The sequence below is a fragment of the Anser brachyrhynchus genome (genome assembly GCF_964034855.1).
Source record: "Anser brachyrhynchus genome assembly, chromosome: 1".
Lineage (NCBI taxonomy): Eukaryota > Metazoa > Chordata > Aves > Anseriformes > Anatidae > Anser > Anser brachyrhynchus.
In genome coordinates, this window is record NC_137694.1 from 133,610,348 (window position 1) to 133,627,809 (window position 17,462).

Consider the following 17,462-nt stretch of genomic DNA (forward strand, 5'->3'; position numbering starts at 1 on the left):
TACTGGTGCAGGTTTGTGCCTGGATGCCTGACATGCGCGTGTAGGACAGACAGTGTTTGCATATGTAAACGTAGTGGGAGAGATGAAATCCAAGTGAAAGTGTGGAGTGATTATGTAGCAAATGAAGCATAACCTACTAATCCCTAAAAGCTAATAGTTTACTTTCTACATCTTCAAAATACTCTTGTCCTTGCCTCCAAGTGGCGCTGTGCATGGTCTGTGTCACTAGCAGCTGAAATGGTGTTGATGTTACAAACTCATGACTTGAAGAAAACTCCCTTAAATAAGAAAAGGGCTCATATAACACCTTTATTTCAGCACAGGTTAGAAGCTGACACAGTAACTAATTGTGGCACAATAACCTGAATAACAAACTATTTTTGAAGTGGAGGTGGGTAGTTCACTTGGACCTGGAGACAAACTTCAGTGAAATAATATCCTCTCTGTGAGCAGCAGTATGGGTGAGAGAGGGTGGTGATCATCAGACATGCCCACATTAGCTCTGAGAGTGGCCATTCGTTCACCTGAAGAGCTTTGCAAGTCATTCTGGAAGGACCCAGCAGCCTCTGCCAGGGATATGTACGGTAGTGGGAGCCAATGCTGGAGCACTCCATAGCCTCCTGATGAGGACACGGGCCAGGGATGGGGTGAAGCCTTGGTCCAGCTCCTGCACCAGCTGGATTAGAGCATGCTTGGTCCTGAGCCCTCCATTGTACCTCAATAACCGAGAGCTCTCGCTCTCTTGCTTCTAAATATAAATATTTGGAGATGCGTTGTATTTTGTTCCCATCGACTAAATCAACCCCCCAGGCAAATAGCATGACTTTCCAACTAAACCTGGTACGTAGGTAAGCTGAGTGTCTGTTTTCCACATGTCCAACAAATCTCATTTTCCCTAGACCAAAAAATCCTTTCTTTAAGTAATGTCAGAGTTTATAGAAAAAAACTGTTTTGGACCACTTGAAACAATACAAATAGGGTTTTGTATTGAATTAAAGGCTTTACTACTGTTAGTCAAATCCCAGTCCTTGGAGTTCTGAAATTAATTATTTCATTTCACTTCATAATGAGATTAGAGCTGTACACTCAAGTCAGGTAATACAATTTCTCTGTATCTTGAAACCTCAAAATCCAGAACGTAAACTGAAATACTAACATACATATTTTTAAATCTTGCATGCAATACTCGGGTTGATATGACTTTTGAATCTTTGGAAATGACTGTGTGCGCTCTCTCATACGCATTCTTTCTTTAAAATAGTAGGTCATTTACTTCTCTCTGAATTGTTAGGATTTTTTTATACCAAATATAATAGAAATAGATACCATTCCTAGTCTGTTCAAAGCATTCACTGCAGTCAAATTATTACTTATTACTGGATGCAGAAATTGTTAACTTCTGTGCTGTAGTAGCAGAGATCCCATCAATTTTCCTTTATCCCTGTTTAAAACAAGCCAGAAAGCAGAAGGTGCTTTGTTCGTTTTTGTTTCACAGGGGCATTATCATACTACTCTGGGATGAAAAAAGCTACAAATAGGATGTATGCTTATATTTGTTTAATCCAAGTTGTTTAAGTGCATTTCTCGTGTAGTTTAGGCCTTACATTTTCATATGCTTAATGTCAGCCTTGTTAGGCTTAGGAAAAAGAGCAGTATTTTATATTCAAAATCTCATTTGAGGTCTTCACATTTAATAAGAACTTAACAGAGCACACTGGTCAAGCATTGGAACAGGCTGCCCAGGGAAGCGGTGGAGTCCCAATCTCTGGAGGTATTTAAGAGACGTGTGGATGTGTCACCAAGGGACATGGTGTAGTGGTGGGACTAGGAAGGTCAGTTTGATGGTTAGATTTGATGATCTTGAAGGTTTTTTTCCAACCTGAGTGATTCTATGGGTGCTTCTGTGAGTATGGTATGAATGGAAGTTCTGTAGTGCATCAATGTCTGCAGCGTGTCTTCTGGCTGCGTGGTCTGCTGCATCGAGCAAAGATTACTGTCAGGACTGAGCCCACCTACTTAGGGATTTGGGACAGTGGAAAACATGGGCAGAGCCTAGGGCTTGTTGCTCAGCTTCACAAGCAGGTGAACACAGGGCAGGAACATGTTTATGTTGGTAGCAGAAGCTGGAGCAGGGTCTATTCAAGGCAACTTTGCCACTAAAAATAATAATCATGAAGCTATTGTATCTGATTTTGGGTCAGCTGCCATTAGCTTACAGAGTTCACATTATTCCTGGTCAAGCAGGAAACTTTTTCTTATACTGGAAAAAAACATCACACCAATCTCTCAAAATATGATACGTGAACTGATGAAAGGAATAAATTTTATTCTCTTAATCAGCCAAGGCTATCCTAGATCTCTTGTGCTGAGATTGCTGAAAACACTGTGGTGTTTTTTTCTTGTTTGTTTGTTTTGTTGTTGGTTTTTTTTCACTTTGGTCTCAGGCGGTATAATTACTTCAGTGTAGCTTGTTACTGCATGCACGTGACAGTTGTGCATGTACTCTCAACCAGCAGCAAAATTCAGACTATTGCAATATGGCTTATTTCCTTTTCACTGACAAAAATACACAGAAATCTTTTCACGTGAAGTCCAGAAAAGCTTCAGCTACAGTTGGATCTAGGCTTTTTAAGGTGTTCTGTCTCCATTTTGGCACCTCCGCAAAAGTAATCAGCTCCTTTTTTCTTTAATTGTTATTCTTCTGGATCAGTTCCTCCAAAAATGTTGATATTCATTGAAGTAAGGCATTCTGAAAATCTGATCATGTTTTTTTTTGATGCATTTTAAAATACGTTAGTGTTCTGGATGTGTAAAAAGTTCAGTACAGAGTGGACATGTTAGGGATGAATGTTTTGCTAGGCAATACCTTTCTTACATCAGCAATACTTGTTAATGTCAGAAAAGGAATGAAATACATCTCCATTGTATGCAGTTTCTTTTTTTTTTTTTTAAAGGGAATGCTTTTAACTATTCAAAACATGAAATAGTATCCTGAGGCATTTGGAAAACTTGGAGAGGTTGATCACAGAAGAACAGGAAATATTTTTCCCTTTATTTTAACAATTTTAATACTGCTGTGAAAACATGCTCATTCTTCCGCTCCCTGTTTATCCTTAGACTAAAGTTAGAAGGGCATTTTTTCCTCCCCTGATAAATGGAAATTGCCATTGTAGTATTCTGAAATGTGTTTCCTTACCTGGCCACGGGCTAATGCTGTCTTGCTAGATGAAGTATTTCTGCTGGGGGTGTGCACAGGGTCTGCCCTGTGGGGAACACCAGCTTGCCAGTACCCAAGGGGCTGGCTTGCTGTGCGGAGCACAGATCCTGAGTACCCAGATTTCCAGCTGTCAATCCGCAGCCTTGGGAACAAGACAGGATGCAGCTAGGAGTGAGGAAGTGTTTGTCCGTAGCAATGCCATGATTATATTAACTGCCATTAAATAGCTTTGCAACCTAAAGCGTTGCATACCTAAAGCGTTGCTTTGTGAGGTGTGATGCTTTGCCAAAACTAACAGCTGTACATACATTAACATGCATAAGTACAATAGAGCTTAAGATAAGCCAACTTTAATGCAAGACTCTGAATATCTACACAAGATCATCAGACTGTACTTATTCTATTTCTAGTGGAGGCATTGTATTAATAATTTTTCCACTGATGTCAAAGGGAACAGGATGTCACCCTAGATAATGATGCTAATGAAGTCAAACTTTCTTAATGAAGATTAATTGTTGGGGCCCCATGCTTTATGCATCCGTGTTCACACCCTTCTGCTAAATGCTTCAGCGTCATGCAGTCAGTCTTGTGCTCCTTCGTATTTAGTTACGGAGATGCCATTTTGGCAATCTGAAAGGCTTGTCTCCTTCTGTCATACCAGCAGTCCCTTGGAAGTAGCTGTTTTGACGCCCGATGTGTTTGGAGAAACCAGTCTAGGTTGCATTAGTGTGTAACGGGATCTGGAAACCAAATACCCTACCTGCTGCTCCAGCTGTGCCAGCTTAGAAGAAGCATCTGGAGATAGGGGGGCAGAAAGAGTCAGGCTGCAGCATGCACACACCATCCAGTTGTTTCCTAACTCTTGGTTAATTTGAGGTAATTATTGAGGATGGCTTTAGTAAAGGACTAGACATTTGGTCCTTAATTGTGTGTAATGATGGATCTTTTCTGTAGTTTATTCCCCATTCTTGTTACTTCTCGCCCTGCTGGGAGTGGTGCTTTGTGCCCTGGCTTCAGATGAAGGTGAAGGGCTGTGCAGCAATGAAAGTCCGTCATGTCTGAGCAGGGTGTGCTTCACACCAACAGCAACCATGGGGAGGTGAGGAAGACAGGGTTTACGTGCATGCACATCCAGATTGTGCTGCGGGAATACGAACCATCAAAATCTGAGGGGTTATGGCTGAGGAGGAGTCTGGAAGTAGCTTTAGAGGGAGTTGAAATAAATTACCAGTGTAAGTGAAATGTTTATGAAGTAGTAATTACAGGCATTTTCATGAAGCTTAAAGAAGTAATTAAGCAAACAGAATTAAGACATTATAATGCTATATTTGCCATGCTATTTGCAATATAATCTTTTTGTGTGGAAAATTGCTGAACTCTGTTATGTTGGAGCCATATCTGGCTACAAGCACGTGGCTAAGTGTTGCTAGGGTAGGAGAAAAACAAGTAGGTATAATTGGTTTTGATCTTAGTGGTTTCAAATGGATTTCAGCAAAAGACTAATGAAAAGTAGACGACTAATCTGATAATGGCATTTACCTAAATGAGTACAGACTAAAGTCATTAGCATTGACAATAATGCAGTAAGATAAAAATTGCTTTCTGCATCTTACGTTAAAATACTGTATTATTGAAAACTGCTACGTGTGGGGTTCTTATTTCCCACGATTCACATGGCTCATGAAGGCTTAAAGCTCTACGGTGAGCAACAGAGGTAATGGCCAGTGGATTTGTATCCACATTCCGGATTCCTTGCAGTATTTGCCAACCAGTGTTTGTATTGTACGAAGGATAGAAGAACAGGACTTTGCTAACAGACAACTGAAAGGCTGCGTGTTGGAGGCTCAGGGGAAAGAGGTCAAGTACACAAGAATAGCCTACACATGCTTAAGAGTAATTTAAGCGCATAGTGTTACTTAAGTCAGGATGTACCACTTGGGGTTTTTTTCAGAGCCACTGGACACCCAACCCCTAAAGAAAACATTTGTTTGAAAGAATATCAGTAAAGCTGCAGTCTGCATCTTGTTAAAATGTGCTTATGACGGTGGACAAGAAATATGGGAAAAGTGGACACATTTTTCAAAGGCACAAGATGCAGTTAATCATTCATCTCCTCTGCTGAGTCATTTGCTCTGGTATTTTAGTTACTTACCCGATAAGTGAACTCCTCGGTTCAGTGGAGGAAAGATGCTGGACGTTAGTGGGAGGGCCAGAGAGAAGAATGCAATTGAAGCTGCAGACTTGTGAGGGAAAAGAAATGACTGGTTGGCAGAAGAAATTGGAGAAGGCTTTTAGTCTGGTCAAGGTTTCGTAGAAGTCAATTATGAAAGCACCCTTGCAATTAGCAGTTTGTGTCCTATCAGGCTGATCACTTTATCCCAGAGCAATATTCCTGTTTATATTCTTCTTTGTTGTTTATTTTTCTTCTTGGTGATGAAAGGGCCATTTGCAGATCATGTTTTAACTAGTCCTACAGTCTAAATAGTAGAGAAAAATACTGTAGCTGTGTATGTATGTTTGAACACATATGCAGGGCATGGACTTCAAAAACAAGTCACCCTGACTTGATGCTTTAAAATCTTCTCTTAAGCTTCTGCAAGGAGCTACATCAAGCTATTAGTTGAAGGAGGCTGATGAAATGTGCCTCCTCATATGAAGAAAGAAATGGAAAATGTTCTCTGTGTTTGTCCTACCCTGTTCCTCCCATACAGCAGAGAAAAGCTTTAGGCAGATGGGATTCATGTAAACGCACTAGTTCCCCTTCTCAAAGGGATCTTGACTTTTCTGAACCTCTCCCAAGCCTGGCTGATTTTGCAGTAATTTACAGGCTGCATGTAAAAGTTCCACAGAGCATTAGAAGGAAGAGGACGCTTTCAAGTTACCTTGTGTCCCACAAAGCCTAGGAGTCTATGAATAGATTAAAACATAAAATACTGTGTTTTGGCTCAAAGAAGACTGATATTTATTTGCCAAATAAAACAGAGTTTTTCAAGGAAGGAGTGTCTTCTTTAGCAGATGAGGAGATTCTATTGGCCCTAACACATGATCTTCCAAAAATATTTCAGTTAATTACTTGTGTTCCATTAGCATAGTAAAAACCTATGTTAATGTGACCTAGCAGAGATTTTATCAAACACATCAAGTGTAAAAGAAGAATGCCTTCTGAAATGCACAGAAACTGGGCAGAGTGATTCCAAACAGCAATAAAGCTGTTTAACGATCTGTCATGGCGTTCGAGGATGCAGAGTATGCATCCGACCATTTTTAGCCAACGAGAGATGAGCTGGTGAGTGCCGGGGGATGTTCTGGGAACTTGAAGACTGCCAGAATAAAAATCATGGTTGACCTCATAACCTTGTCAGGGGCTTTCTTCTTTTGCTTGGTTGTAAACACTTGACCTGTTTAAAAAATATATGTATATATTAATTGCACCCATATTAAGGCAAAATTAGCCTGGGTAAGTTTCCTGAGACAGTGCTGGGTTGGCTGATTTGCTCGAATAAAGCAGCACAGCTCTGCAAAGAGGCTTTGGGGTCCCAAACACAGAATCTTGATTCTGTGCTGTCCTGGAGCTAGCAAGCACTGTTGTTCAGGGTTAAACTCCCGTGGCTGGGTCTAACAACTGAGCTGTGGCATTGCAGTGGTGCAGCTTTCTGCTTGCTGTTACAACGATAACTCTGAGATGAGGCAGAGAATGCAGTTACTTCCAGTTAGATTTGCCCATGGTAATTTTTATTTGAAAAAGAGCATTAATTTGGGTGTCCATGCAAAATCCCATTTAACTAATATTTACTTAACTTATGGTAATTCGTAAAAGCCCCATCTACCCCCTTGGTTTTGTGCTCTACAGGAAATAGAACATGCCCTAAATCACCTGCAGTCTTCATAAGCTGTTACCTCATCATTTTCTAAGGGGTATCATTCATACCTCCAATTTCTGTTTCAAAATTAAAATATCCCAGTTATGTCTACCAGAAAAATGTCTACCAGTGATATTTTTATTTATGAAAATGCTCATCTCAGAGAAATAGATAAGATAAAAATCTTGCAAGCTCTACCCTAAAAACCCGTATTTCTCTCTTTGTACCAGCTTGACTGTAGAACATTCTGTACATGATATGTTCGTGAGGATTGAATTGCATACTTCTGTAGTTGTAAAGTTTTCTTTCTTCTGCATTATCAGGATTGGAAAGGAATTAGTTTCTTAGTATACATTGTCTGGTGGTGGATTCTGTTCTTGATCACTTTTAACTATAAATGACAACAGCTTTTTAAAAAATGTAAACATTTACTTGCAGTTTTGCAAATTAGGCTTACATGAATCTTGCTGCTTTGGTTTCACTTGAGTTAAGCTAGTCAGCTTGGCTTGTGTCGTCTTGTAAACTTTTAGTTTGATACTACTAAATCCAGCTTGTGAGGCTGTAGAAGAGGATGAGGTGAAGGAGCAAAAAAAAGGACAAATTCAAAGTAATTGATTCCAGTGCTAGTGCAAAAGTTTACTTATGTGGTCCATGTAAATATTGATATCATTCATTGAGTGTACAGATATACAGTTGTTCAGATCAAAGAAACAGTGTCATTTATCACAGTAACCAAGTGACTTGCAAAAAATATTATGAAATAAAGCTCCTTGATGAACTCAAATATATTTTGCACATCATAAGAAAATGTTTCCAATGTGTCATTCTTTTGATCTATACTGCTAGATGATGCTGCATATTTGTGAATGATCTTGTCTCTTGTATATGTGAATACACACACACACGTCATAGGTACATATAAATAGGTACATACATGTTCACAATATCATATGGAAAGGCTTGCACAAAGGTATTTCCGTACATTAGGATGCATAGCTGCTGAATACAATGAAATGTTACTAATCCTTCAGCCAATGTCTTTAAAAGTCAGAGGTCATCCTTTGACTCTAGACGTGTGTATAGAATAGATGAATTATAAGTGATGGTGAAAAATGAGCATGCAGTGAAGGTACAGATATTGAAGTTTAAACTAAAAATAGGCATTTACAATGAAAGTGAAGTTTGTTAATTGCAAGCCTGCTATGCTGTGATGAAGGGCAGGCTGGTGGATTTGTCTTTACACCTCAGCTGATGTAAATCAGAGTTCTTTCACTATCTACACCTACATCAAGTTATACCTACTGACAGGTTTGATGTTTATTTTTTAGTACAGCTATAATGAAAAACAAATTCTTTCCCTCCTTGCAGACATGTGCTGTTTGATGATGCTTTGATGAATACTGAAATTCTTGCTTGAAGTTAATTGTCAGTCTTTAAGCTTCCTTATGTGCTTGCACTTACGTTTGAATGATGATTACTTCTCTCACCTGAGCTAAATACTAGCTAAGAGAATAGCTGTTTGTATATGTCATCCCAGGTGGGAGATAAAACATCTAAAGCTTTTGATTTGATTTCCAAACATAATTGGTACCTTACAGAGATGTAGCATATCTCATGTTGTTTTATTGTATAAATTGTAACACATACATTATAATGGCTTTTCAAAAATGTGAAACACCTTATCCTTTAGTCAATCTTGATCTGAACACAGTCATGTCATAAGGATGGGAGTGGGATTAGCAGGCTGGGAGAGATAAGATGTGTGTTGTCCATGGACCTGTAAAGGTCTATATGCCTGTATGCTCAGGGAAGAGAATGAAGTGACGACCAAGTACCATACAGCACAACCAAACTGGGAAAAGCAGACAAGTTTGTTTTGTTTTGTTTTGTGTTCTCCTGCTTTGTGCTTTTGGTTACTGGAATCCTAGTGTTTTTGCAACAATGCTTGCTTAAATGTTTTCAGGCAGAATTGACTTTTTGTTTTGCATGTCTGTACTCCTTTTAAGGAATGCTGGTCTTAGGAAAACAAAGATATTTGAAAGGTTAGAGATGTCCAAGAAAATGGCCTTTTAGAAAAAGAGGACCTGTGTTGTTTTTCCTTGCAGTAGAAGAGATGGTTATGTTTATTAAACTGTGCGTACCATATGATGCTTCATATTTTCCCATTTGATTTCCTGTAGGGTGATTTCACTTGGAACAGCATGTCAGGGCGCAGTGTTCGGCTGAAGTCAGTTCCCGTTCAAAGCCTCTCTGAGCTGGAGCGCGCTCGGCTACAGGAAGTGGCTTTTTATCAGCTGCAGCAGGACTATGACCTGGGCTGTCAGATTGCTATCCCCAAAGGTAAGGGCTCGATAAACCATTTCTATTTAGCTTGCTAAGCCTCCTCTTCGTAAGCCATTGACTTCATACCACAGTAATAAATGGGAGAAAACACTACATTGTTTATTCCACAGACATTGTCTTCTGTTTCATTTTTGTTTAAACACTGTAACTGTGCAAAAATGACTGGTAATGTTGTTTGTCTGTTATGTCCAGCTCAGGCCACCTGGGGTGGGATCATCTGATCAAGGACAGATGCCTAAAGAGCAGAAAATCTAAATCAGACCTATTTGTTCTAGGATCCCTTGATACTCAGTTAAAAGAAAAAGGCTTTTTTGCACTTCCTCGCATCCAAACGTACACATCTATGTAGGTCAGATAGGTCATACCCTAGAAGTGATTTTTCAGTTCTGTATTGGCTCTGAAGAAAGCCAAGCATCACTAGTTCAGGCATCTGCATCAAATAAAGTGAATCCCAGTCAAGTTTTACTCAAGACAGTGGTGATTATTTCCTCGAAAAAAAAATATAATTTCCAGTATATAACACTGAACACTTAAAGAACAGGAGATTACCTGAAAAGTAGAAGCTCAGCTGTCAGAATCCTGATGCAAGATAACCACACGTAGACCTATGCTTAGGTTACTGTGGCAGAGATCTAAACCTCACTAGAAGTAATAGGAAAGTTTCCGTTGTTTGCTATGGGCTGTAGATCAAGCCTAGCAAAGATAGCTGTTGTGCTATCATACGGTCATCTGCAAATCTCTTTCCTGTTTTCGCTATTTTGTTTGTTTATTTCCACTTGTGTACTAATTTGTGGAATAGGAAGAGACCACTGAATTCTAACCTTTGGATAACCTGAGGTATTGCGTGCCGGCACATACATAGTGTTGCCATAGGACCAGTTTTTGAAGGAATCAAAGTTAAGCAGAAAAATATTTTCTGGTCATTTAAAATAATGGTGTGGAAAGGAACAAATTGAAATACATCAGCCTGGGTGTTCTTCAGCTTTTTAGGATCTGCAGAAAACTCCTTCCAAAAACAACATAGTCCAGCTTACCATATACAGGACAGCATCAGCTTGTAGTGAGAAGGATACAATCAATTTCTTCAAGCCCTTCCACAACTCCTCAGTCCCTCAAAAATATTCCATCAATGTGAAAACAATTTTACAGAACATTCAAATGAGGAACTGGATTACTAAGGGTACTGCAATATTTTTTGGTGGTCTAAACTGCCACTGGCGGTACTAGTGGGAGATGAATATACATATGTTGGGTTTACATGGTCAGGTGTTGGTAGGGGTGAGAGGCTGTAGGGTGGCCTCTGTGAGCAGAGCCCAGCAGCTGCCCCAGGTCAGACCAGAGCCAGCTCCAGCCAGCTCCAAAAGGGACCCACTGCTGACCAGAGCTGAGCCAGGGAGCGATGCTGGGTGGGCCTCTGGGGAAGCAAATATAAGATGGGAAAAAATCTGCTGTGTGACAGCAGCTAGGAGAGAGAGGAGTGAGAAAATATAAGAGAAGCAGCCCTGCAGCCCCCCAGGTCAGTGCAGCAGGAGGGCAGGAGGTGCTCCAGGCAGGCAGCAGCAGTTCCCCTGCGGGCTGTGCAGGGAGAGGCCCCTGGTGGAGCAGGCTGTCCCCCTGCAGCCCATGGGTCCCACACGGAGCAGATCTCCACGCTGCAGCCCGTGGAGGAGCCCACGTGGAGCAGGTGGATGTGGCCTGGAGGAGGCTGCGGCCCATGGAGAGCCCCCGCAGGAGCAGGCCCCGGGCCGGAGCTGCAGCCCGTGGAGAGGAGCCCACGCAGGAGCAGGGGGTCTGGGGGGAGCTGCCGCCCGTGGGGGACCCGTGCTGGAGCAGTTTGCTCCTGGGGGATGGATGGAGCCTGTGGTACGGAGCCATGTGGGAGGAGTTCTTGAAGAGCTGATGCCTGTGGGAAGCCACCACATTACTACAACACATATTCTTCACAAGTATTACTTCCTTAAATTCTCCACAACTATTACATTCTTAGACAATGCCCAGTCCATGTTTGGCCCATTACTTCTCTCAACTGTCATCCTTATCTCAAATTCCTTGAGCTCCACATTGGGCGCCAAAAAGGATGGAGGTAATACCATCCAAGACAGTAGGGTATGTATATTCATATTCAGAAACTTTGAGCTTTGGAGAATGAATACTATATATATGTGCTCCTAACTTTTCCTGCTGGGAGTGTCACAAAAGAGTAACCAACTGGGAAAGCGAGGATCTCAGCCTAGCCAACCTAGCCTTCCTTTGCACAATCCTTTGGAGTCACAGGCAATTGTCTGTAAGCACACTGGCTTACAGACTAGGACCTGCTGAATCGTTCAGTTTCAGATCACACACAAGAACAGTTTTTGTAGCGTAGAATAGAATAGTTCAGCTGGAAGGGACTTTTAAAAATCATCTAGTCCAACTGCCTAACTACTTCATGGCTAACCAAAAGTTAAAGCATATTACTGAGGGCATTGTTCAAATGCCTCTTGAACACTGACAGGCAGGAGGCATCAAGCACCACACTAGGAACCCTGTTCCAGTGTTTGACCACCCTCACAGCAAAGAATATTTTTCCTAATATTTGATCTCAACCTCTCTGGCACAGCTTTGTACCATTCCCATGCTGTGCCATCGGTTCCCAGGAGCAGAGGCTAATGCCTCTCTCTGTGCTTCCCCTTCTCAGGACATGGCAGAGAGCAGTGAAGTCACCTCTTGGCCTCAGTTTCTCCAGAATGATGCCATGAGGGACAGTATCAAAGGCCTTACTAAAATCCAGAAAGATTCCCTTGGATTCCTTTCATCCACCAAGCAGGCAACCTTATCAGAGGAGATCAGATTACTAAGGTGTGACTTTCCCTTCATGAATCTATGTTGACTATGCCTTATAATAGCTTTGTTCTTTAACTGACTGACATATATGTGTTTTCACAACATGTATATATGTGGGTGAATTTGTAATGTGTAGTTAATTTTAGATATGTGTCTGAAAAGTGTAATTTCAAGCATAAAAACTAGATAAGAATAATATAAACTCTGGTGAAGCATCAGAAAATAAAAAGCACTTCACGAACTCAGGAACCTGGGTTCCAGTTTCATCTCCTATTATTTCATGTATCTTTTGCTTCAGTTTAGATGAGAAATTAGCTGTTCAGGTTTTCAGATTAGATTTACCAGCAAGATTATTGAATGGCAGGTTATTTCACATCTGTGTATTTACTCTGAATGAAAAGATTGTGAATTTTTCTTTGTTCTAAGGTATTCAGAGTGAGTGAATAGCAGAAGCAATTCACTTTTAAAATGTAGTACGACCTATTGAAGGAAGTGAAGACAGTAGCTAGAATTAGGGTACAACTAGTATTTAACTGTCCCTCCTGTTTATAAATCTAGCACTAACTTTGGTATATCACAATATGTATAAATAATAATCATTCTGTCACTCCATCATCCTATATGTGTGCCTGCACTTTGGTAGGAGAATAAGAATCTACTGTATTCTAAAATTACTACTCTTTAGTTTAAGCCCTTTACAGAGACACTTCAAAAGTCCTCTTGATGTTCTCATCACTCCTGAATGGCATGGAATGCAAAAGTATGGTAAGAGGGTAGCAGTAATTGTCCAGTTGATTTGCTAACATCACAGGACTGTTTAAATGCAGTATTTCAAGTTTAAGCAGTGTGAAATTTGCTCAGGCACTCTGTACAATAACATAAAACTTGGTCATAACCATTTGTGCCCCAAGTTAAAAACAGACTCAAGTCTGTTAAACATTCTCTGTAGAAAACAAAACGAAGGAAAAAAAAAAAAGAAAACACACGCAAAAACAAAACTAACAACAAAAAAGGTAATGTGTTTGGCCAACTTACAGGAAGAACTAATACTGTATGTTTGAGAGAGCTGGGGGAGCTGCCTAGGACTGGAGAGATCCCTACATAGAAAGATGTGCTCTACAGCTCTCTTCTACTTCAGAAAATGTTGCCTGAAAACATCCAGAAGCAGAGGTTAGTGGAATAATCTATATATTAGAAAATACAGAAAGCTGTCTTAAAAGTTGTGATTCTTTGAGGTTCTTTGACTGTTTTTCAGAAGTTGTAAATGAATGACACTAAAACATGCTTGTGCCTGCTGGGCATTTGCTTCCTGCAAGTGTTTGAGTAATCACATTTACTGGCACAAGTATTGTGGAAAGTAAAAACCCATTGTTCTTGGGTAACAAGTGTGTGTGCCAAGCATGCTTGCATGGAGGTTAAGTCTGAGTACAGAAGCATCTGTCTTATCTTTTGCAGTCAAAATAACATCACAGTCATGTCACTACTGGTAGCTTCTTCGTAATGTTTCAGTTCACCCATGCTCAAAAGTCCCCTTTGTCACAGCAAGTGCAGTTAGCCTTTCAGGGCACACCTGACAGTTCCCACACTTGCAGAGGAATGCAGAGAATGTAATACCTCGTATGTAATCCCTCTCCTCCACTTGTATTGCAGCCATTAGCCTTAATGAAGCACACTACTGACATTTATTAGTTAAATATCCTGTGATCACAGAGAGGGACCACCCCCCACAGTAATTTTAACCAGCATGTCATTTAAAGTATGCTAAGGTTAGACTTCAATAGGCAATTAGAATGAATTTAAATTCATCAAGAGTCATTATTTTTATATGTATGACAGAGGTACTTCAGGTTTGTTTGTTGTTTTTTTGCTCTCTCGTTTTTCTGCCTTATCTTTCATTTTCTGTAATCCATAACTCTCTCAGTTCCCTGTCACTCCCCCCATCTGCCAGCAACAACTATACCAAGAATCATTTATACTCTCTCTAAGTTAACATAGTAAGTTGCAAGAGGCAATCAGTTCCAAGCAGAGCATTCCACGGTTTCTCTATCAATGCAGTTACTCTGTGGAAGATTTTAAATTTATTTTCTGATGTTCTGAACGGCACAACAGTGCAATTTTGGTGAAGCTCCTTTGCAGTTGCTGTTTAGAACATACTATACTTTTCTTATTTCAAGGAAGTCAAATCTCTTTATAATAGGAGAAGAGGCAACCTATCATGAAATTCACTTTAGGTGTGTGCTTGCATCTTTGACTTTCCAATTGTGTATGTCCTTTTATGTAAATAGTGAGAAAAATGAACCTTTTACAGCATGTCTACACGAAAAAACTTGGTTACCAAGTATGATTGAGTTCATTGGACTGCAAACTGACCAAAGACTTGTAAACAATGGGTCATGCTAGATGGCAGTATATGGCAGTGAAAATCAGAGTCAAACTGGATACTTTGCAAATATTTATAAGTTTACAGTTTTGTCTGCTTGCTCCTTTTTTCTTTGACCTACCAAATTGGACAGATTGAACTATCAGGCCTGGATTTCTCATATACAAATTTCTCATTTCTTCTTTGAAAACTCATGTTTTGGAAGGGAAGAAAAATGCAGGGACTTGGGTGCAGGATGAATGGATCTGCGGATCTGTGCATCTTTAGGGCCCAGGTCCCTAAGTGGCCTGGAGTTACCATGTGCCGCAGAGCCAACCCTGATTTGACAGCAAGTTTTCTACTTCTGAGGCAATCGATACATCTCTTTGTAAAGAAGTGGCCACAATCAATTCAGAGGATGTCAACAATGTTCTGTATTTTGTGGATTTTCTTATTTGTCATTGCTTCGTCCCTTGCAACAGCGCATGCAGGAAGTGCTTTCTTCATAATATCAACAAAGAATAATGAAAAACAATTGATGTTTTCACAAGAATACATCTCTGACAGTTCCAAAAGTTGCTTAGTTATATTTCTTACTGGTAATACTGTCAATATTGCCTGTAGCCACACAGGCAACATTGCTGCACAGTAAGCATCCTAGTATAATTAGGTAAATTGCATTATTCCTGTGATAACAGTCCAGCTGATTGTATTGTGCTGGGATGCAAAATGAGCATGCAACGTATGTGTGTGTGCAGCAAAATAGAAAACTAGTGTGTTGTTATTACATCAAGTGTAGTCTTCACAGCCCTGGGGAAGGACTGTGGCTAACACAGGGCTGAAAGAGTTATGAGAACATAGAAGTTGTGTGTACTAGGAATTTCCCCTAGGGAGTTTCCATCCTACTTCCTCTTGCCTCTTCCATAGCTAAATACAGAGGGGCTTCTTGATAAAAGAGAAGCACCGATGCCTGAAGTTGAGTCCAGTAAAACAATTAAATAAGTGCTGTTGACTACTCAAACTGTATATGATACTGCATTTCTGCGAAAACTTACAGAAAAATCTGGGGGGATTTCTGGACAACCACCAGAAAACAAATGTATTCCTCCTCATTTCTGTTTAATGCTGCTTTTACTTTTATAAAGCAGAGGTGCCAGCAATAGTGCTTGAAAGAAAGAGCAGTGCCCAAGGTCATGTTTAGAAGAAAACATTCCACTTATTCCTACCCAAGCTTGACTGCTAAGGCTGGGGAAGGAATCCCTTGGGAACAGAGGCTGAGCCTTTGGTCCAGTGAGGAAGAAAGGGATCTTAATAAATGATGAGGAAGAAGCAGATAAGATTTTTTTCTTTTATACAGTGTGTTTTAACCTATTAAGAGCCTTTATACTTGTATTATAAAAGCCTGATACATGTTACCACTTGAGATTGTTTATTTTCCTCTTTGTGGATAGATGATCATTTGTTATTGATTCATAAACTGTCTCCCTCTTTGGGAGCACAGGCTGCCTGCCTCAGTCTCAACTGTAGTAGTAAGAAAAACATAGTGGACAGGTATTCATTGGCAGGTTTCTCGCACACAGTGATTGTGCAATGGTTCAAGCATAGTAACCAAGAGCGCACAGACCAAACTACTCCCTTTTTCTCTCCCCACCTTTTTAATTGCAATGTTGCAATTGTGCTTCTGAGAGTTACCAGGCTAAATTATCAAGATGTTGTAAAGGCAACATGCCTTTAGTATCAGCCTGGATATTGTTTTAAAGCTGCAGGTAAATATTGCAGCTGTGTGTTTGGAATTACCTGCTTGGAAGAAGCGCCTTTCATAGACAGATACTAAATAATAAAAAGAAAGGCATGTTTATTTTTCTTCTGACTGATAACTGAAGACAGTCAAAAATGGGGAAGGAGAAGGTACTGAAAGGTCTCAGCATAACCAGGAATTAGAAAGGGTTCTTCTCCTAAACATGGTTGTAGACAGTTAAGGGAGTTAACCTCATAGGCAGTTATAAGACATCGACATAGAGAAAAACACCTACGTAGAAAAATGGAAACACTACTTTAACAAGGATGGAGAAGAATTTGAGTCATCGAGGGGCATATATGATCTAGGTTTTACATAGACCATCACAGAATCTCACTGTTATTAGACATTTTTGGTTCTAACTTCCTAACTTATTTCAGGCCAGAATTTCAGATGCGAGAAACTGGAGACAGGAACTTTTATTTGTGTGTGTACCAGCTTGGATTTCATTGGTCTAGGCTCACTCAGTTCAGAAGTTCTAAAAAGCGAGGACCTTAGAAGTATATTTTTATTTTTCATGTCATTCTTTTCTTATAATTAATAATCATGAATCCTAGTATTACCCTATGTTTCAGAGAGTACTACTATACTATCAAACTTAATTTTTTTGGGAAGACTTAGCACAGGCCAGGCCCATACCCTCAAAACGACTTGGTAAAATATCTTTGTTCCATTCTCATCTTCAAAATTCAAGATTGATGTGTCCAGGATTGAATTTTGATTTTATATTTTGACCCAGGATTGTTAATGGATCATATGCAGTAGACTGCAATACATGCAGTAGGTTGGGCTATGGCCAGAACATCCAGCTCTGATGAATTATCTTGCTTTTGTTGGCTTGGGTCATAACCCTAATGTTAGGTTGATGTAGTGTTTTTGTTTTAACACACACCACATTCCAAAGTGTATTTATGCCTTCGTACAAGTGCGGCATACGTTTATTTTGTACCTTCAGGTTTATTTTAATATTTCCCAAATGTTTTGGAGTGAAAATCTGAAGGTGAGCCACAGAATTGTCTTCACTTTCCAGAAATGAAAATAAACATGCTCTCCAGCTATTTT

General features: G+C 40.1%; 1 protein-coding gene across 8 annotated transcripts in view; it reads left to right on the forward strand.

Annotated features, from left to right (window-relative positions):
- The window catches only part of ARHGAP6 (Rho GTPase activating protein 6), a 325,242-nt gene that overhangs the window by 254,132 nt on the left and 53,648 nt on the right, over window positions 1-17,462 (forward strand). For all 8 annotated transcript variants that reach the window (XM_080556509.1, XM_080556508.1, XM_080556511.1 and 5 more), the window contains one exon: window positions 9,258-9,417. In XM_080556509.1, coding sequence (XP_080412635.1) covers window positions 9,258-9,417 — 160 coding nt within the window. The remainder of the gene's footprint in view (window positions 1-9,257; window positions 9,418-17,462) is intronic.